The sequence below is a fragment of the Ictalurus furcatus genome, chromosome 21 (genome assembly GCF_023375685.1).
Source record: "Ictalurus furcatus strain D&B chromosome 21, Billie_1.0, whole genome shotgun sequence".
Lineage (NCBI taxonomy): Eukaryota > Metazoa > Chordata > Actinopteri > Siluriformes > Ictaluridae > Ictalurus > Ictalurus furcatus.
The window spans coordinates 8,898,314-8,920,360 of record NC_071275.1 but is presented as its reverse complement, the minus strand read 5'-3'; the positions used below and the strand labels follow the sequence as shown (position 1 = coordinate 8,920,360).

Below are 22,047 nucleotides of genomic sequence, written 5' to 3'. Positions count from 1 at the left end.
ACGTACAGATGTGAGACAAGAACATGTAACGAGTAACTCGGAAGCATCACACCGACCTGTCGTTGATTATTTCTCTATAACATCATGCCCCTAGAGTTTTATTCCTTACTTAGAACATATTCTCATCCATAACAGCTAAGTTCCTGACTACTCTGAATAATTGGTCAAATACTATACACATGATCATAATGTATGAGAAAGAAGATGATGAAAAGTAAGAGAGAGAGAGAGAGAGAGAGAGAGAAGCTCTGCCCTGATGAAGCCTGTGACATGAACTAATATACAGGAGCTATATAGGAGACAAAGAGAAATGGTTTGCTGTTGCTGAACTTGTGAGACGATTGGAGAGGGGGGTTGAGTGTACTGTAGCACAGGGAGTTTATAATAGTTCATCGAGTGTCATGTCACCTGCTTCGGGATGATTTATGGGCCGATCGGTGCTCTCGCTGCAAATCAGAAGCTCGTTTACCTCCTTCGTTACTCTGCGTAATTGCACATAATGAATCAATAAAAGTTGCTTGTTATTGAAATAATTCCTTTCCCCATACCCTGGAAATCTGATGGTGGAGAGCTCCATGTTAAAGATAATGGGATTCTGTCTCAAAGATCGAGTTATTGATATTGTATAATAAATAAGCTAAAAACTCTTTCATTGATTTGTATTTAATCAAAAACTAATACACAATTTCTAAACGTAAACTGATACAAATGCAAAAAAGAAACTTTTATAACCGTGCTTTTTTAATTGATATATATTTACATTCATTTATATGTTTTCCATACTGTTTTGATGTCGGATATTTACTACTCAGTATATTCGACCCTCCTTCATTGAAACATTTCAAGATCCATTACATTCTTCCTTAATGGTTTGTGTATGTGGACATTCAGGATTAAAAACTGAAGATTACTGCAGCTGTATATTGCACACATGATGCAGCTATTTCTGTGTTGAGTTGGTGTATGTTTGGGGTCACGAGGTTGTTGAAAACGGCATGTTGGCAGAGGCAAGCTTGTTTTGGGGGCTAAAATATCCTGGTTCATAGCAAAATTTATGATGTCAAAAATTTCCTGGACCATCAGCCGTAAAAACAGCCATAAACAATTATGTAGTTGCAGACAAAAATTGAACATCATAAAACAATTCTTCGGGCATGAGTCGAGAACGGCAGGCTGACACAAAACTCACTGGCAGTGGCAAGATGTAAACACGACATTTTATGCTAATGAACCTAAAAAATATCCTTATTACCTCAAGCTCGCATGCTGATGTAAATAAAACGTAGTCATTTTCTACAATCGCAGATCTACCAGATAATCTGCCATGTTATTTCAGTCTTGCAGGCGAGATATTAATGAGAATATAAATCGACCGAAGTAATCTCACAGTCAAAAGCCAGTTTAAGGCAACATGAGAGTTTCTGGAGAGTGAACACACTCGTATGTAACGTATGATAGAAACTCCTTTTTTTTTTTTTTTAAATGTAAAGGAAAAGTGAAATTCTGTTGTTGTTTTGTTTTTGGCCAATAATTTTGAAGTTGATCATATAATGATAATGAGTGTTTATTGATCACATATACATTACAGCACAGTGAAATTCTTTTTCTTTGCATACCCCAGAATGTTTAGAGGTTGGGGTCAGAGCGCAGGGTCAGCCATGATACAGCACCCCTGGAGCAGAGAGGGTTAAGGGCCTTGCTCAAGGGTCCAACAGTGGCAGCTTGGCAGTGCTGGGGCTTGAACCCCCGACCTTAACCTTCAAACCACCACTGCCCCATATATGACAGACTTGTGCATTCTACTGTACAAAAATGTCATTTTTTTTTACAGACCTAGTTAATGGCAGGACCATTATCTGTCTCTTCACATCATACCAGGGTGGCTGTGGCTCAGGTGGTAGAGCGGGTTGTCCACTAATTGTAGGGTTGGCGGTTTGATTCCCGGCCCACGTGACTCTGAACCCCAAGTTGCTCCCAATGATCTGCTACCATTGGTGTGTGTGAATGAGAACCAGTGTAAAGCGCTTTGGAACCGCTAAGGTTAAGCTCTATATAAGTGCAGACCATTTACCTACCCCTTTACTTATCTATTTTTTAGTTTATGTCGCTGTCTGATACTGTGGTGCGTGCATCTGCTGCGGTGGTGACAACTCAGCCATCTGAATTATAGCCTCTTTACTTTTGCCCATAATCTGAGAGGGTGATGACAGCCATGATCAGGACATGCAGGATTTTACGAGAGTTCCTCTTTTAGGAACCATTCAGCGCATGCAATCAAACAGATTACTCACTGAAGATAAGTCCCTCTATCCCAAAGTAACCTCACCTTTCCTCTTCAGTCACAGAAATAAAACTGACATCTTAAGTTAGTTCATCTATTTATTTCTGTGCCCCCCCCCCAAACATCTTCTTTTTGCATGTAACACACACACACACACACACGTGAGATGTACTGTAATGCGAAGCACACTTTTCTTTAAAATGTCAGAAATTAAATATAGTCCGTGTCTAGTGTATCAAGTCAAATCTGTTCCATAGCTAGCCACATAAATTGCTAGTAACAAAGTTATACGGGCTGTCAAGGCAGAATGTTCCCCACATAAAACTCAATTTAAATATCATAAATCAAACGTTAGGTTATATTTTAGCTAGACAGGTACAAATACTTCCTTATTTCATATTGAAATAAAACCCTAAATTCATCAATCAATCACAATTTATTCAACTTAAAGTTCTAGATCAAAAAGACAGCAAACCCCTAAGTTTTAATGTACGTGAATTACACCGATCAGCCATAACATTAAAACCACCCACCTAATATCGTGTAGTTCCTCCTTGTAACACCAAAACAGCTGTGACCCATCGAGGTATGGACTCCACAAGACCTCTGAAGGTGTGCTGTGGTATCTGGAACCAAGATGTTAGCAGCAGATCCTTTAAGTCCTGTAAGTTGCTAGGTGGGGCCCTCAATGGATCGGACCAGAGATACTCGATCGGGTTGAGATCTGGGGAATTCGAAGGCCGAGTCAACACCTTGTACTCTTTGCAATGATCCTCAAACCATTCCTGAACAATTTTTGCAGTGTAGCAGGGAGCATTATCCTGCTGAAAGAGGCCACTGCTATTAGGGAATACCATTGCCATGAAGGGGTGTACTTGGTCCAGCCACCACTATTTGGTCCTCGTTAAAGTCGCTCAGATCCTCATGTTTTCCCATTTTTCTTGCTTCTAACACATCAGTTTCAAGAACTAACCCCACCCCTTGACAGGTACCACTGTAATGAGATAATCATTAATTAAGTGATAAGTGAATTTTATTCACTTCACTTCTCAGTGTTTTTACTGTTATGGCTGATCGGTGTAGTTTTGCTAAAGAAACTTTAATCAGTGTTGGATTCTCATCTAAAACATTTGAGAGCTATGACTCTAAGCATTGAAGTTTTACAATTTGATTTTACACAGTTAATTTAAACAATAAATATGTTCCCAGTTGTAACATTCTTAATTTTTAAGTACACCAAGTACACAAACCAGAATACGCATTTTTATACATTTTATCTAACGCATGATTCAAAATACAGTAAACAGTTTCATGACTTCATTCCTTTTTTTTTCTTCTTCAAAACTCAAGTCAAACAGGAAGAAAATTTCACAGTAGTTCATAAATGTAAATGGCATGCAATGTATACGAGTGTACTCTAAAATTTACAGTAACAACTCATTTCAGTTAGCTGTAAGCACTGTGATTATACAGTAACAGTCTGTTATTGTATAAACATTTTACTAAAATGTCTCCGTTGGTGAACAGTGGACTAGTTCAACAAACAGACTTATAACATATAAAAACCATAATGAACTGTCTTTTACTTTCACACTATCCGTTGAGGACGGGTTCCCTTCTGAGTCTGGTTCCTCTCAAAGTTTCTTTCTCATGTCATCTTACGGAGGTTTTCCTTACCACTGTCTCCACCGGCTTGCTCAATAGGGATAAATTCTCACACTTAAAAGCTCTATCCTGTGTTTATATGTTTCTGTAAAGCTGCTTTGAGACAATGTCCATTGTTAAAAGCGCTATACATATAAAATTAAATTAAATTAATGTTCTTAAACTTACGTTAAAGCTTTAAATCATGTAAAATTACAATGCAACTTCAGTATTTCATACTTATAGTACTTTATTGGCAAATAAAAATCATTCTACATTTTAAAGTAAATTTCTGTCAGTGTCCATTTTTCCTTCCAATCTAAAGTCATTCAGTAGAAGCCCTAAATATTTAGTTAATATTATTGCATTTGTTTTGTACTTTAGTCTGGACATTAGGGTTGTGATGAAGGTCCTATACGTTGTCGGTTGAAGGCGTGGTGTTATAATGGCAGCTCTTTGCCTAGTGGTGTCTCGGAAATATTTCTTTGTTTGCTTTGGCAGCGGTGGTCGGAGTTTTTTGGTGCCTCATGCTGTAAGATTCCAGCTTTCTTATTTCTGTGTGAATCCCGGCTGCAGACTGTGAAAGAGCGCTCATCGTTACTGGTGGGAAAGAACCCAAGTAAAATGATCAGTGGTTGGTTTCTTAGCATTGGTATGTTTAAATTAAGTATAGCTGTAGCTATACTTATTATTTAGGTTGTTTTGAATTGCGATTAAGATTGTATTAGTTCATTCCGAGACATTTGAAGTTTGCAATGGTTTATCTTATTACAATAGTCTTGTATTGACAGAGAACATTGCAAAGTAGGTTTCCACCTAAAGGATTTTGTGAGAAATGTTCATTGTGGAGATTATTAATTAACTGTGTTCAAGGTAGCTAAACAAGGAAGCATGCCAAAGGAAACATAAAAAATATGGAAATGTTTCAAACAGAACATTCTTCTGAATAAAGGTAAACTTGTCCCCCCGCCCAGGAAATTATATAATTATGTAAAGTATTTATAATAGCAAAAAGTCAATTAGATAGAAACAAGCTGCCGGGGAAAAAAACAACAAACAAACAAACACAAAAATGTAAATTTAATGTATTTTTTTTACTTGCATAACATATATAAGATGGAACAAATGGAAATTTAGCTATATTTTCTGGTCTATTCATGCAACAGGCAATCAACTTGACAATCAAATATTAAGCTAAGCCGCCAAAATTCTAATCATGTTTTAAGCAACATCTCCAGACATCTTTCACTGGTCAATGCTGGTTATCAATGCATATTTTCTCTTTCCTTTTTTGTGCTGTATTCATAGAATGGTCACTTTTCTGTAACTATAGACATGTCTTGCGGACGCATGGCAAGCTCTGATTGTTGGTTTAACATAAAACGTTCATCATATATCTCAATTTCAAATTATGTATGAAAATTAATTACTGAACCTCAAACCAAACTTTGGATTTTTAGACAAATCTGAAATCCTGAGAATTCAGAATATGAACATTGTAAACTTTTAGCAGCATATAAGATCACCTGTGCTGTGATTCATTGGTCACTGTACAATCTTCATAGATCTTTAGCATGGTCTCAGTGCGGTCATCTTCAGGTTCTTTTGGCTCCTGGAACCTAAAATATGAATCTTATATCAGTGATTGATTTCATATTATGATTTTAATGATACTAATGGGAATGATGGCTACCTGGGGTCAAGACGCTCTTTGACTTTTGCTATAGACAATATGTACGGTCCGATCTGTCGTGCGATGGTCATCAAGTATGAGTTTTCCTGCTTTAGCTGAAGAAGATCATGGAGCTGTGCTGAGATAAGAAAACAAGTATGTGCTTCAGAAGGTACATCAAGGAACATCCAGATTTCAAGGAACGGCTGAAAAGTGCTTTGACTTACCTTCGTAGATTTCCTGCTCATTTGTGACTCTCTGAAATGTCTCCTCACAGGCCTATGAAAGAAGATAGAAGATTAGTCCTGATTTATGGTGTTTTGGTTTTTTTCCTCTTATCATCACTGGGGGTACTCTTGTGGTAAATTCCCAAAGAATGCATGATCATAATGTTTTTAGGATTGTACCCAATATTCATTGATTGTACCCAATATTCAAGGGATGATCACAAGAATAGGAGTTTGAAGACCCTCAGATGAGTGCGACTATCGTCCTGGACCTTCAAGATTATACATTGCCTCTATTTTGACTATTAGACTTTTTAAAATGACCTGGCTGAGTGAAACCACTAAAAGATATTTGCACTGGTGGACTTTTCCTTTGCTGCTTTACTGCACCATGGTAATATCCTTCAGCCTCACCTCCTCAAACATGGTCCTCAAGGTCTGCATGGCAGAGTGCTGTGCTTCAATCTGTTCATCAATGTGCAAGGATCTCTCTAGGATCTCCTCCATGGAGTCCGTGTTGATGAGCGAGTGGTGCTTGGTCAGGTCTCTGTGCAGCTTCTGCATCTGGTCCTTCAGCTTTTGAATCTCTGTCTGTAGAACCTGGTTCAGAAAGGAGATATACGTTTATGTGCAGTTAGCCAACATTGTTCACAAGAAAATCGAAAAATTGTCTTTATTGTTTAACCTTTTGATCTTTTGTTAAAAAAAAAATCACAAAAATACTCTGCTCTCATGGATATCAAACAATTGCAAACCCAACACAGGGTTATCAAAAAAAAAATAATAATTTTTTTTTTTGTTAAATATAGGTGTGCAACAATTATTGTCAGTCCTATGAATTCATATAAGAAAAATATATTTTACGTATATTCCCATTGAGATATATATATATATGTATATATTCTGTATATATATTTAGCACACCTGGGTGACTAGGAACAGGAAACTGTTCAGCCATGACTTCCTGTTTCACAGGGGTATAAATATGAGATAACACATAGGCCAAATTCCCGTAATTCCCAATGGGTTAGACCAAGGAATATAGCTGTGATGTGCGGCAAAAGGTTGTTGAACTTCACAAAATGGGAAGTGGCTATAAGAAAATAGCACAAGCATTGAAAATGTCCATTTCCTCCATCAGGGCAATAATTAAGAAGTTCCAGTCAACTGGAAATGTTATGAATGAACCTGGAATTGGACATGTGTCTATATTGTCTCAACGCACTATGAAGAGGATGGTTCGAGTGGCCAAAAAATCTCCAAGTATCACAGCTGGAGAACTACAGAAGTTAGTTGCATCTTGGGATCAGAAAGTCTCCAAAACTACAATCTGAACTCACCTACATCACCACAAGTTGTTTGGAAGGGTTTCAAGAAAATAGCCTCTACTCTCATCTAAAAACAAGCTCCAGCATCTTCAGTTTGCCAGACACTACTGGAACTTCAAATGGGATCGTGTTTTGGCTCACAAAGAGAAAAGCCATATGGAAAAGTACCTCATGCACACGGTTAAATATGGTGGTGGCTCTTTAATGTTTTGGGACTGTTTTTCTGCCAGAGGACCTGACATTTTTTGTTAGAATACATCCATGAAAGCAGAGTATTTTTGTGAACTTTTTTTTAAACAAAAGATTACAAAGTTAAACAATAAAGACATTTTGTCACAGCCTTCTTTGCTCATATTTACCAAGGGTGCCAGTATTAGTGGAGAGCACTGTATAGATGTTGACACCTCTGCATGTGTAACACAGAACCTTTAAGGGTTCCCTTTAGATTTACACTTAGCTGGTTAACAGAACCCTCGAAAAATCCAAATCTCCTTTAGTTACTCATTTTCAAAAATAATTGTATGTATCCAAACATCCTGTTTGCTTCTTTTATTTTTCAATTTGACGACATGTATAGTATTTCACTCAAATAGTACCACATGCACCTCCTAACACACACTTCTAACTATGATTGTTGCTTAAAGGAGGAAACAACTTTAATAAAAACATAACTTACTAGCTAAAAGGCTTAGTCTAGCACCCTAACAGTTTCTTTAGTTTGTCCTCCTAGAGAAACCTAATAACAGGGCGTTTTCCTTTTAGAAAAGATTCAATGTAGAACCATTTAGCCATCTAGAGAACCTTACAGGAGTAGCACATATTAAACAATGACACTAATAATTCTACTGCTTTGGTCTTCTGATTACGTCTATTGCTGGGTGACATATTTGGTGGCTGAGGTTATCACCTGATACTGGTTCTCATAGTTGCGACAGTGCTCAGTGAAGGGTGTCTCCTCACCCTCAGCCAATAGGACCTTGGTACAGATGTAGCGATGTGAAGCAGCTCTACGTCCCAGAGAAGGGACCTGAGGCATGGCACTTAGAGAAAGTGATGACATTGACTGAAGTCTGAAGCATGGGAAGAAGACAATGGACATTAATGGAAGAGAATGGACATTATCTTAATAAATACAGTTCATGCTAAAAGTATGTGAACCATTTAATAAGGAAGATCCTGTGAAATAATTTCAAGAACACACATTCTGATGGTATAGTGATTAATGCCAGTTAGTTCTACAAGAATGTTCTGCATCTTAGCTTCACACTTCTGTTAAAAATTTGGAATATTACAAAAAGGAATTACGAACAAAATGTACTCAAGTGAATACTAAATAAAAAAAGTAAGATAATAAAGTTAATGTAAAGTAATCTTATTAAAGAATATTTAAAAGGTATGAACCTCTATACTTTTTGTTTCGATAAAATTCCAGACTTTTAATCATTTTCCACTCAACTTTACAGACTTTCCTTGACCAAATTTCTTTGCTAATGTTTAAAATTTGTGTCTAATGACAATTAATTTAGAAACTTAAGGTCCTGGGTGTTGATCCCTACCAATAATATCCGTACTTTTTTCCACCAACGTTTTCCAGGCCTGTGCAAGAACTCTACAACATAAACCTGCAGAAATATTAACCACGAAGCTTGAACTTATATAACAACATTGCTAAATTGGACTCTATGCCACCATAAAACTATTCGCAGTGAAAAGAAAAGTTGCCAATTACATCATGATAACAATCGAGACTCGTATTAATAGGTATGATTTGAAACCATTATCAATTCTTTTAAAAAAAACAAAACAAAACAAAACAAAAAAAAAAACAAAACAGAACTTGGATTACCGTAATGATGATCTGCTAATCACTCCTTCCTGTTAGCTAAACACACAAATGTTGAGTTCCTTGAGAGTTTCTAGGCAATATGACCCACACCCGTGTCACGTGTAAGCCTTGGTCACTCCACCTTACCCATACCAATTTAAGATATTGTCACAGGCGACGGAACAAGCCGGCCTCACATCCCTCCCTCTCCGTACGTCAGCCCTCTGCTCTGAGCTCAATCCTGAAGAGTTCTGTGTAATTCTGTTAAAAATAGTGAGAGAAGCCAGAACGTGCCCTAGGTCCGCTTGTTGCCATGGTCAGGCTGAAAGAGCCAAGAACAGCCAGGGATGATTGATGTGGAAAGTTGCTGACGACACCTGCGTCATCCAATATCCTCAGAGCAAAGGGGGTAAAAGAATTCTGTGTAGTTACCTACAACCCAATCAGTCAACAACTGCATACGTGCTACATGTACACTTCATGCCGATAGATAGGGTGAAGCAAACACTGCAGGTTTTCCAGGAACGAGAATGAGAAATCCCAAGGAGAGGTTACTGTTATTGCACAAACATACCGTTATGGCACCTGCCAGAGGCCTTAAAATAGAGTGAGACGAGCTTTAGCACTTCACACATTGCCATTCCACAACACTCCTCTTTGGTATGCAAGTATGCTTAGATCCACATGCTGACCATGCCAACCAGGCACAAGCAACAGATTGTAATGTTCAAACATTACAATAATTATAATCAAAATCCTAGCTCCTATACTTGGCATATATTTGTTCCATAATACATCTGGCCAGACCTCAAAGTGCTTCCACCCATGATGACCTATCAAACACTATTTTAGCTTTGAGTTTCTCAGAAAATGGTTATAAAAAGTACATATCAGGGAATGGAAGTCATTACAAAGCATTTAGTCACTCTTGGCCCTTCTGCCACTTTATTCACAAAGCATTTCAGTGTGCAGAACCTGCCTCAATCATGCTGACCTTGGTCACCAGGAACCAACACCCAGGGCTGATCTAGGTGCAGTGCTGTAATTTTGTTTTTGAACGATCTGTAACACTTCCAAACTCAAGCTCCCTTTATTATACAAGTGATATTATTACCCTAATCCCCCTGGCTCCCCTTTGACAAAGCAAACACCTAGCATATTATATTACATAAAATTTACATTGACAGTGTGTAATGACTTCTGGGATATTGCTGCTCCCTTCTTCATGTCTAGTATTTTCAACATCTCCTCAGTGAACATTTAGGCATGAGGAATAGTTAAAGCTATGGCTTTTACTAGTCAAGTCAGACTTGTTATCTGTTATCTGCATATAAGTAGACAACTAGTTATATTTCCAAAGTGAGGCTATCATATAGAAGTTATCCACCTGGCTTCTATGTACTTTTACACAAAACATTTTTTTAATCAGCAGAAGACAAAACAAAACCTAATATTAGGCCCATGAAAAAACTCTGGAAAGCAAGTAGGATGTTAAAAGGTCACCATTGTTTTGTCTATATAGGTGTAAACATTGAGACTATTCCACCTAAATCATAATATTTGATATGCAAGCCTGGGAGTGTCACAAAACAAATACAAATGGAGGTAGTACCATGTTCCATCCTAAAGGCTCTCTGGAGACTCATTCAGAGGGGTTCCTTTTCAGAAAAGTAACCAAAGGTGCCTTAAGGATCCTTTTTTTAAACACTATAGTAGAGCCAGTTACTGACCCTATCACAGTATTGTAACTTTGTTTTATATTTTATTTAAAAATTGACACCAAGCATGTAGGAACGTTTTTAATGATTGATTCTCCTTTTTAAAAATAGGATATTGAACTTTCACAGTAGCCATATAAGCACAGGTGAACAGAGCTATAAAACAGATTTATGAAAGCATTTTTCATAAAGGCAATCTTTATTCATGACAGCAGTTAAACAAGTTGCTGCAGAGACAAGTCAACCTAGTTCCAACATTACATGTCCTTCACCACGTTAAGGAAATCCAACCTATTTCTGGGTAGAAGTATCATTATATGTACTATTTGAACATTTAATTTCAGTAGAATATGCTCCATGGTCTTCTTGTGAAACACCTTGATCACACTTCAAAACAAGTGGAAATGGGCCTTTCATTTTTCCATAAGACAGATACGGGTAGTTACTATGAGTGGAATCATTCATTCTGGTTAGGACTGAATGAACCCTGATCACAGTGGAGTGGCCTGGGAAATGAAACCTTCTGGAAATTCGTCACTGGCTTGGAGCCTCTCGGGGCAAACCCGGAGTCTGGTTGTGAAGGTCCATGCCAACTTTCTGGAGATCCAGACTGACTACTATGTGATGATGACAAAGGCCTGAAAAATTGTTGAGAAGGATTGGCAAGGACAACTGACTGATAACTATTCTGGTCCACAACATTACTCAGAGAGTCAGAAACAGACCTTGGTCTAGCAAGTCCAACACTTCCTTGGGACACAATTAATGGGGCAGAGGAGACGGATTGTTCAGCTAGGAGAGGCAGACCTGACAAATAATCAAACAGGCTTTTAGGTTTGTATGGACGAGACTGAATAGATACTAAAGGTTGAGAATCAGGCTTTTGAGGGCGCTTACCTTGATCACTGTTCTGGACAGGGTCAGAAACCAAGCCAGAACCATAATGGTGCCAGGTTTGAAAGCCTTCTGAAGTTACAGCCTGGTCATCCAACATCTGATTCATTTGGTTTAGCTGTTCAGAATCCTGAACAGATACCTTTTGAGAAACTGGGGTATTGTAACTCTTTAATGGCATTTGCATATACCTTGTTGGAAAAGATTTGTAGTTGGGTTGCAGTGGCTTAAACGTAGAGTACGAGCTCTGATCTCGTCTGGCTACGAAGTATGGATTTTGGGACAAACTGGAACTGCTAGGAGTGGGCTGGGAATTTGAGTTATAGGCATTATCAGCTGGGCCATACACATTTCCTGACTGTTCAAAACCATTCCTTGAGTCACCTGAAGCCACTGCAGATAAAGCAGAACCATAACCAACTTTGGGGAAAGAAAGTCCTGCTTGATAGAAATGTTTCATGTAGTTGCTTTGTACTTTCTTAGCACTGCTAGAGGACATATGCATAGAGGTACCTGCACTTACAGATGTGCCATGGGCATATCCTGGTCTTGTAAACATATATACAGAGCCACTCAATGGTATTGCATTGGAACTAGAGTCATGTACAACATCTTGGAAAATATCTGCAATCTGCAGGCTACTCTGCACTGGCTTGGCTATTTGCTGCATATCGGTGGTCTGAGCAGGGTTGAAGACACCAGAGGGTTTGTAGGTTGTGTCCGCTGAGCTGTAAGCACTTCCCAGTTGTGTAAATCTGGGCTCTGTGGTTCTTGATTGTAGAGTTGATGAATTTTTACTTATCAAAGGAGGTTTGAGGACAGTTATTGGTTTAAGAGTTTGAGGATACTGGTGTCCACTTCCATTTGGCACTTGAGGCTGGGAAGTAGGCCTTATATTGTTCATTCCTTGGCTATGCTCAAAAGGCTTATAAGTTTCAACAGTGGGTTGGTCAACTGTCACCAATGGCTTGCTGGGTACACCAGATTCATAACTACTCTGGGCTTTGTTGATAGTTTGTACAAGTTGGTAGTTACTCTGATTTGGCATTATAAATTTTATCATGGGGCCACTTGAGATCACCATGTTACTTAGTGAGGGCTTATTTCTTAAATAATTTGTAGCAGCCACAGAGTTATAAGCATCTCCGAGTTGTGTAGCATCATAACTAATCTTATAATCATTTTGGCCATTTGGTACAGACATAGATGTGACAGAACTGGTGATAGGAGGCTTATAGCTTGCAAAAGGCACAGCTCTAAAGGAGGTGTAGGCACCATGTGGTTTTAGAAGTCTGTACACTGAGCCATATGATGCAATACGAGAAATACTGGGATCATACTCAGCATTAGAACCATTGACTGAAGGACTGGAGTTTAAGGAAGAGGCAAAAACTGGCGAGCCATAGACATCTCCCAATTGCATGAAGCCATGCCTTGATCCCTGTGAGGCCACACCAGAGGAAGAGGCATTGTAACTAGCAGCCTGGAAAGATGAATCATTACTGCCACTTGTTGATACCATCTCAAAGCAAGGACCATGGCCCTTTACACCACTGCAAGAAACATCCGGTAGCAGGGGTTTACTTGTTGCAGAGGTACTTTCTGCCTCAGTTAAGTTTCCTGGTTTGCTTCGATATCGAGAGCCATAGCTGTAAACTGCACCACAGTAAGGAGTTAATATATAGATTATGTTTTGTTAACAGACATTGAAGCTCTGTAATGAACTCACCAGTTTCAGCACTGATGTAAACAGCAAGATTCACCAGGAGCAACCAGTACAGCCTGCCAAACAAGCAAGTAATTAAAAACTGCCAAATTTACCTAGATTCCCAAATAGAAGAAACACACATTAGGCTCACCTCAAAGGCATCCTTGAGCCTATAGCAAACTTTAGTCCAAAACTCAAGCCTCAGAACCAAAAACCATCAACTTCTACAAACTTTGTCTAGTAGGAACATTATACTACGAGTAACAAATGTTCATTAGTGAAAGCCTAGAACTCAGATTCACAACACCTGCTAATTATGGGTGTCATTAATTAGCAGTCAGGTCTCACCTCTTTCCACACAGAATGGATTTTAGTAGTCAAGTAATTAGAGGTGGATCTTATAATCTGCTCAGAAGCCTGAGTGGGAGTATTTCGACTAAAAAGTACCTTTAATTAGCCAAAATACAGGCGTTGTTTCTTTTGCCTGATATACTGTCTTTGCCTCATGCCTAGTCTTCTCATGATAGACTCAATCCACAGTGACCCTGACCAAGATAAATCAGCTCCTGAAGATGAATGAATGGGTATAATGTTATTTGAAGAACTTAAAAGCAGTTTGTTACACAGCAAGCTAGCTTGCTACCTAGCCTACTCTCCACAGACAGAGAAAACTGTAATTACTGAGCTTGCTAGCAAACTCAAACATGCCTTCATATAGTATATTCACATATTTCATGTGAATAGAGTTAATTAATGTTGATAGGCAAGTTGCATAGTTGTGATGGTTTTGCTAACAAAACTAGCTAGCTAGCAGATTAGCTTGTTATTAGCTTGCTAGATTAGATTAGTGTACAGTTATATTTGCCAATCAGATTCTCAAATGAACAGAGTTAAGTGAAACAACTACTAATTGTCTTCAAAAGCAATAAGAAGATGCCAGTGTTATTTATGAATGTGTCCTTGCCAGAAAAGAACCATGAGATATTCTGATATCTTATTGATATTAAAAAAAAACATGGAACATCCATGGAAAACTGAAATGTTCTGACCATCCGATTGTAGTTATGGTTAATTACGCCCTTTGGACAGAAATTGAGATATTGAAAACACACTTTAATCACATTGTTATGATATCACATGTTGAGAACTTCATATAATAACATTTAAATGAATGATACACCTCCAAATTGTTGGCACTCGTGAAAAAACTTTAAGGGGCTGGACTGTCTGGAATGTATTGCGAAATGTAGGCTGTGTATGGGCAGTATATCTTTATTCACAATCAGTACTTGTGCCTATGTGTACCCTATATGCACACATTGATTCAGAGATATTCAGACATAAGTAATCTTTTCAATAGCCTCTAGAGGACAGCCATTGTGAGTTTCCAGGCAGTACGGTGAGTGGGTTGGAGGACACAGCCTTGAAAAATCTCATTTAAAGAAGTAGAAATGTAACCAAGTCCAGTTGCAAGCCTGTGTAGCCATAACCACTGTATTATAACGTCTAGCTCTTCAGATAACATGGTAGATGAACTATAACAAAAGCATTTCAAAGCATGTATGAAGTAACAGTGAACTTTAAGACATAATACACTTCACTGAAGCAGGTTGACGTTTCCCCAGAACTACTGTAAATAATTGAATGCTTGATTCTGACTGGTCAGAGGGTGTTGATTAATTTACTATGACAGCAGCTTGGACAGTAATTCCAAAAGTAAATTTATGTTAATTATTTTTCCAATATCTGATTGTATTGCAGATACTTCACATAAATGGATTGAAAAAAGATGTGTGATCATTTATGGTATTTATGGTAACATATACAGATGTTTTCTGTGAGGAAAAGTTTATTTAGCATTTATGGAAGGTGGCTTAGTGCTTAGCACGTTTGCCTCACACGTCCGGGGTTGGGGGTTTGAATCTCGCCTCTGTCCTGTGTGCGCGGAGATCGCATGTTCTCCCTGTGCTTCGTGGGTTTCCTCTCGGTACTCTGGTTTCCTCCTCCAGTCCAAAGACATGCGTTGTAGACCAATTGGCATTTCCAAATTGTCCGTGGTGTGTGAATGTGAGTGTGATTGTGCTCTGCGATTGGTTGGCACCCCTTCCAGGGTGTTCTCTGCCTTGTTCCCCGAGTTCCCTAGGATAGGCTCCAGGCTGGATCCAGGATGGATGCATGGAAGGAGTGTCCAGAGTCAGCGCTTTATAACAGACAGAGGTAAAGCTTATAAATATTATATATGTCTTTATACTGAAGAACACAAAAGGCAGTCTTGGTTGAGAATCCTGTTCTTCTCTGTAACTGTAAATGATTTAGAGAAATTAAATGGGAAAATATATAATATCACATAATCAAATGCGATTAATCTACAATTTTAAGCTTCCTTTAAACTATTTCTTTGTATATATTCCTCTGTAAATCAAAACATATGGTCCTCTCAAACACTGTACATGAACACCATTTCTTGATACTTTGGCCGTCTGTGCACGTTTTCTGCCCCCTGCTGGTGGAAAGTCTGACTTGCATGCTGTTGAATAGGTTGGTGGGTATAGGGTGTGTGCAAATGAGTGCACTTCTCTGAGCTTGGCCTTGAGCAGGAGAACAGCCTTCCATGCCGACGTCTGAAGCTTCTTTGCTGTTTGTACAGGTCAAGCAGAGGGCAAGTGCTGCATAAGCACACTTCATTTCAACAGCAAGTCATATATTACATTCATTTCAGAGAATGGGTTTGATGGCACTCATATGCAGGACACTTCAAATTGAAGGACCACTTTATGTAGCATTCTTTTTCTTTCTGCTTTTCCTGATGGGGGTCCTGGTGGCAGCAGGCTGAGAAGGTCAGTCCAGACTTCTCTATCCACAGATACACACAGATCGCAGCTCCTCCTGGGGGATCGCCAGACATTCGAAGGTAAATTGTAAGATGTAACATCTTTAGCAGATCCTGGGTCTGATACATCTCTAGCAGAAGCTAATGAACGCCTGAACCACATCATGTGGCTCCACACAATTTAAAGGACCGCTTAGTTTTTCAAAACTGACTACCTCCATTTGAATATATTTATAAATCTGTATACAAATGAGCATTGTCCTTTATGAATATGATTATAAATATTCTGTAGGAATATCTGATGTCCCACTGTTTGTTTTTCATAACTGCCTTCAACCTTTTTCATATCCTTTGAACAGCCTCTCAACCTCTTTTCTCCCTTATGTTCTGTTCATTTCACACTATATTTTGGATTGTTGTTTCATTTGTCATTTTGCTCCTATTGTTTTCCAGGCAGTCATGTTCAGCTGTCAAGGTTTGTCAACAACTGTTTATAGCTGCCATAACATAAGTGATAACAGGAACTAACTTATTTTGCTGATGTTCCAAAACATTAAATATTGCTAAAAATGCGTAAAAAGTATGTCGTTCTTCAATATAAAATAATTATATATAAACAGTTGGCAAATTGTGGTAGTATAAAAGGAATAAACCACTTTGTGACATGCTGTTATAGCGAACTAATCAACGTTACGATGGTAACAGTAACTCCACTTCATCACAACATGCTATCATTGAGGGTTTTGTTGTTGTGTTTATTGTATTTTGTACAGGAAAGGAACAATTTCAAAATAACCAATTTCGGTTTTTATATCACAAAATCTAGTCACAACCTTAGATTGTCAAAGAGAACATTGAATGACTTATAACACAGCAACAGCACTACTAAATAATTCAGTTATTTAGATAGGGAAACATCTAGCACACTGTACAGTATTCTTTTTTTAAATATATTGTAATGTATGTGCAAGCCAAGATATAAACCTCAAACCGTTTATGTTGGATATGGTTGGATCCAGTAGAGGGTGATGTAACACAGTGAGAGTCATTGTGTCATTGTGTAGTTCCACAAACTGAATATGCATACAAATGGAAGAAACATTTTCTTCATTTATTTTCATTTATGCCAGTTCAACTAGAGTTAGCATGCTAAATAAAACTGCCATTAGCGAGGACTGTCATGACATCACTTTTAAGTGCCCTTGGACATTCGACGGCTTGAAAGTCGAGTTACAACTCTGTAAACATGCAACATTGTCCTTGTAATGATTTATGAGGATGTGAAGGGCGTTGGGGGCGTGTCTGTGAAATGGCTGACAAGAGGCCAATCCAAAGACATACCAACATTCAAGATTTGGAAGCAGGTTTCAAAACTTATGTTATTGTTCCAGCTATGTAATACACTAGTTCTGAGACTATTTAAATAAATAAAATATCCTACATATGTTTCCATGTTATTCGTACTAGTAAGAAATGAAAAATCAATAACTTTTGCACCTTTAAATATTATATTACCTAAGGATCTTATACTGAAACGAGTTGTATGTATACAATATCATTGCTCAATAAAAAGGCACACACATTATAAAACTCATGAGGATTTTGGAAATGTGTATATACTCTGTGTATTTCTGTGTTATATGCACAAATACAGTATTCTAACATATCACTACAATATATTACCTGACAGAGAGAGTAATATGATATTTACTGTTACAGTGCCAATGGAAGTTACTTACATCTTTCATATCTTGTTCCTCTGTAATAATTCTCATGAGTTTAGTTCAAATGCTGTGAGTAAATATGTGAGTATCATGCGTGGTTTAACAACAGAGTGTGAAGCACAACCTAAAAAGTCCAGCGTTTTGTTACGATTTATATAATTTAACTGTAACTAGTCATTTAAAAAAATAGTCATCTTAGAGTTGAAACCATTGCTCTACAATCAGGAATAGGAATCAAAATTGGATCTCTGAATTAGTCCTACTAGACTTTTTGGCAGTGAGACCCAGCTGGTACCAGTCTTGCTTAGTGAACACACAAATGGGACACATCAAGCTTGGCATCTTTCCACTGAGCCTGGATTTTAATTGAGAGCTTCTTCAACACTTCCCATTACTTCATCTTCTTAAATTCAGAGTAAAGTATTCCTTTCTATCTGAATCAGGATTTGTGTGTGTACCATACATGTACAGAAAATACCAGTGTCCTGTGTCCTTTTTAAAAAAGGAATTTTTATAATGAAAGTTTACGTACCACATTAGGGTCCAGTTTTAAATCATTTACAGTTCATTTATCAAAACTTAATGCAAAACGTTACACTTCTATTATCTAGGCATGCATTTGAGGTACTGTAGGTCAGTAAACTATTTAAGTAAAAGTAAACATTTTCATCCCTCTTGCTTTCTGGGTGAAAATCTAAATTTCTTTTAATACTCATATCCTGGATCTACAGTACATATTGAATCTAAACCTAATGTGCAGTAATCTTTATTAACAAGCTCATCCGTGTTGACATGCTCTAGTTAATGTGCCTCATTAGCGTGTGTATTCACGTAAAACAATCCACAGGAGACCAGAAATAGTCCTCAGAGGGAAAAAATGTAGGACTAAAAGTCTACATTTATATCATATATATATATATATATATATATATAATATAGATATATATAATATAGATATAGATATATATATAATATAGATATAGATATATATATATAATATAGATATATAGATATAGATATATATATAATATAGATATATAGATATATAAAATATTACTTTGTTTCATTATTCATCTTGATATGGGCATTTTGACCATTTATGTTACTTATAATAATGAAGGAAGGTCTGTGAAAACAAACTTGCAGTACATGTCATCACAGTACACAAGGGTGTGCATGCTTTTTTGAGCAACCAGCTCTATACTGCACATGCAAAGAGATTTTGTGCTTCCCTCCATACACATGAAGGTCTGTTTGCGGTAATTAGAGCTCAGGGGAGTCCATCTGTTGGCCTGCAGCGTATCTATCTGCAAAAAACGCCAATCAGGAGTGCAGTTCAGGAAACATGCGGTTTTACATTAGAACATTGACGGGTGATATGAAAATAATGTAGAGCTGATCCAAGATCAGTTCTACTGTATGCTTTGAGAGATTTGTTGTAAGTGAAAAAAATGTCATCTGGATTTTTCCCCCCTGTGTAGAGGTTTTGCAAGCACAATTGCACAAAAGAAAATTCAACTATAGAGCATTCTCCTATGTTTAAGCTCAATGTATTGAATGTTATCCATCCATCCTTCCATTTTCTGTACCGCTTATCCTACACAGGGTCATGGGGAGCCTGGAACCAGTGGACCTGGGGCATGAGGTGGGGGACACCCTGGACGAGGTACCAACCTATCGCAGGGCACAATCACACACACATTCAAACACTACAGGCAATTTGGAAATGCCAATCAGCATACAATACATGTCTTTGGACTGGGGAAGGAAACCGGAGTACCCCATAGGAAATCCTCGAAGCACGGTGAGAACATGCAAACTCCGTGCACACACGGCAAACAACGCATGAGCCTACAACACATGTCTTTTGACTGGGGGAGGAAACCAGAGAACCAGGAGGAAACCCTTGAAGCACAGGGAGAACATGCAAACACCGTGCAGACAGGGAGCAGGCGGTATTCGAACCCCCAACCCTGGCGGTGCCAGGCAACAGTGCTAACCGACTTTCCATCCATCCACCCATCTTCTATACCGCTTAATCCTTTTCAGGGTCACGGGGAACCTGGAGCCTATCCCAGGGAGCATCGGGCACGAGGCAGGGTACACCCTGGACAGGGTGCCAATCCAGGGGCACAATCACATACACACTCACACACCCATTCATACACTACGGACACTTTGGACATGCCAATCAGCCTACCATGCATGTCTTTGGACTGGGGGAGGAAACCGGAGTACCCGGAGGAAACCCCCACAGCACGGGGAGAATATGCAAACTCCGCACACACATGGTCCCGGTGGGAAACGAATCCTCGACCCTGGAGGTGTGAAGGGAACGTTCGCTAAGGCGAATGGACTTTCACTGAGCTAATAAAGATTCTCTGTGAGGTTGTGTCGAATGTGTTTGTTACACAGTATTTTATTTGCTTTTTATCCCACAGATTGAATTCTAAATTACAGTTAGTCGGAAGGTGTTCATTAATTTTCTAGAACAACAACCCTGACTGTAATTCAGATCACAGGTTTGTACTGATGCACTCATTTTAATATGTTGTTTCTATAGTAACAGCTTACAGAGGGTCTTGTATGACAGATGGATGCGCCACATAAACTGAGTAAAAAAAACATGTTGAAAATTTCTCTGAGGAGACAGTTATTAGATATTTCTCCGGTGTCAGTGGTTTGAACAGTAAAGCTCATAACTATAAATCTTCATGGCAGATGGTTTTGAGTTTTCTTGCTTACATGACAAGCTGTGTGTTTTTTAAAAAAAAGTCTTATTAACTTAAAGAGAGAGAGAAAAAAGGGAGGCTGGTTATTATTTCTATAATAAGAACTTACACAGGAACTTGAATGACTGATGATCTACATAATGTAAGTTCATCATGGGTTAGTCTTCAAGACAGAAAAACTTACAAGAGGTGCTAACTATTCCTGTTCTGCTACATTATGAATCAGAATCAGAACATAGAAAACATACTGCCCAGCAAACTGCAGCAACAGACAATGCAACAAACAAATAGTGCAGCAGAATCAGACAGTGAAGTAACCACAAATTATACAAGACAAGACTTGGACAAGATATCAGACAATAGACATTGCAATAGTACTACGATGACACAATGAGACAAAAGGCATTGTGAATGAGTGTAACATATTGTGTGTGCAAACTGCAATGTGCAAAATGTTTGAGGTAGTTGGGTGGGAGCTGCTATGTTCTGGGGTGGTTGAGTAACAGGATAGATTCTGAAAATAAACTGTTGCGTGTGTGCATTTCAGGAGGTGATGGACCTGCAGCGCCTCTGTGATTGCGGCTTGACAGTCAGCAGAAACTTTCACTGCCCTCCTTTCAGCCCTTGATTTTAGTGAGTTTAATTTTATTAAATTAAATGGATCCATCCATCCATCCATCCATTTTCTGTACCACTTATCCTATGCAGGATCACCCTGTGGGAGGGTGGCACAGGGCAGGGCACAATCTCACACACAGCAGACAATTTGGAAATGCCAATCAGCCTACAACGCATGTCTGTGGACTGGGGGAGGAAACTGGAGTATTCGGAGGAAACCCCTGAAGCACCAGGAGAACATGCAAGCTTTGCGCACACGGGGTGGAGGCAGTAATCAAACCCCCAACCCTGGAGGTGCGAGGCAGGCGTGCTAACCACTAAGCCACTGTGCCCACCAAATTAAATGCGATAAACAGTTAAAACATGCGAAGGCTTAGCAGTTAAGGCTCTGGGTTACTGATTGGAAGGTTGGGGGGTTCAAGCCCCAGCACTGCCAAGCTGCCACTGTCGGGCCCTTGAGTAAGGCCCTTAACCTTCTCTGCTCCAGGGGTGCTGTATCATGGCTGATCCTGCGCTCTGACCCCAACTTCCTAACATGCTGGGGTATGCAAATAATCCAATTTCACTGTGCTCTAATGTATATATGACCAATAAAGACTCATTATCATTATCATTAATGAACTTCAGAGAGACTCTGCTTCATCACACCACCCCATCACTGATTATTTCCTGTTTACAGTACAGCTCTGTATGATTCATTCCTTACATCTTTAGCAATTTAGGGCAATTTAAATAGTCTTTGATAAACATAAATAAACATTTGTTTGTCTTTCTGACAATTTCTATGAGCAAAAAAATGACCTGAATGTGACAAATAAACACGTAGACTAAGTTCTCTCCCGCGCT

General features: G+C 38.6%; 1 protein-coding gene across 1 annotated transcript; it reads right to left on the bottom strand.

Moving 5' to 3' along the window:
* Window positions 1-2,464: 2,464 nt before the first annotated feature.
* On the bottom strand, window positions 2,465-9,613 carry rnf207a (ring finger protein 207a). Its single transcript, XM_053653583.1, has 7 exons — window positions 8,999-9,613; window positions 8,060-8,222; window positions 6,239-6,424; window positions 5,825-5,876; window positions 5,619-5,736; window positions 5,452-5,544; window positions 2,465-4,525 (listed from the first exon to the last, which is right to left on the bottom strand). The coding sequence occupies exons 2-7, from the start codon at window positions 8,210-8,212 to the stop codon at window positions 4,366-4,368; spliced, it is 762 nt and encodes a 253-aa protein (XP_053509558.1). The 5' UTR covers window positions 8,213-8,222; window positions 8,999-9,613; the 3' UTR covers window positions 2,465-4,365.
* Window positions 9,614-22,047: the final 12,434 nt, after the last annotated feature.

What these genes read in the sequence shown, in the direction of transcription:
- rnf207a (XM_053653583.1), bottom strand. Translation starts at nt 8,212, where the DNA reads ATGTCATCACTTTCTCTAAGTGCCATGCCTCAGGTCCCTTCTCTGGGA. An exon ending in AAAGAGCGTCTTGACCCCAG is followed by an intron (nt 5,545 to 5,618) that starts GTAGCCATCATT and finishes TTCATATTTTAG; the next exon opens with GTTCCAGGAGCCAAAAGAAC. An exon ending in ACCAATGAATCACAGCACAG is followed by an intron (nt 4,526 to 5,451) that starts GTGATCTTATAT and finishes CTTTCCCACCAG; the next exon opens with TAACGATGAGCGCTCTTTCA.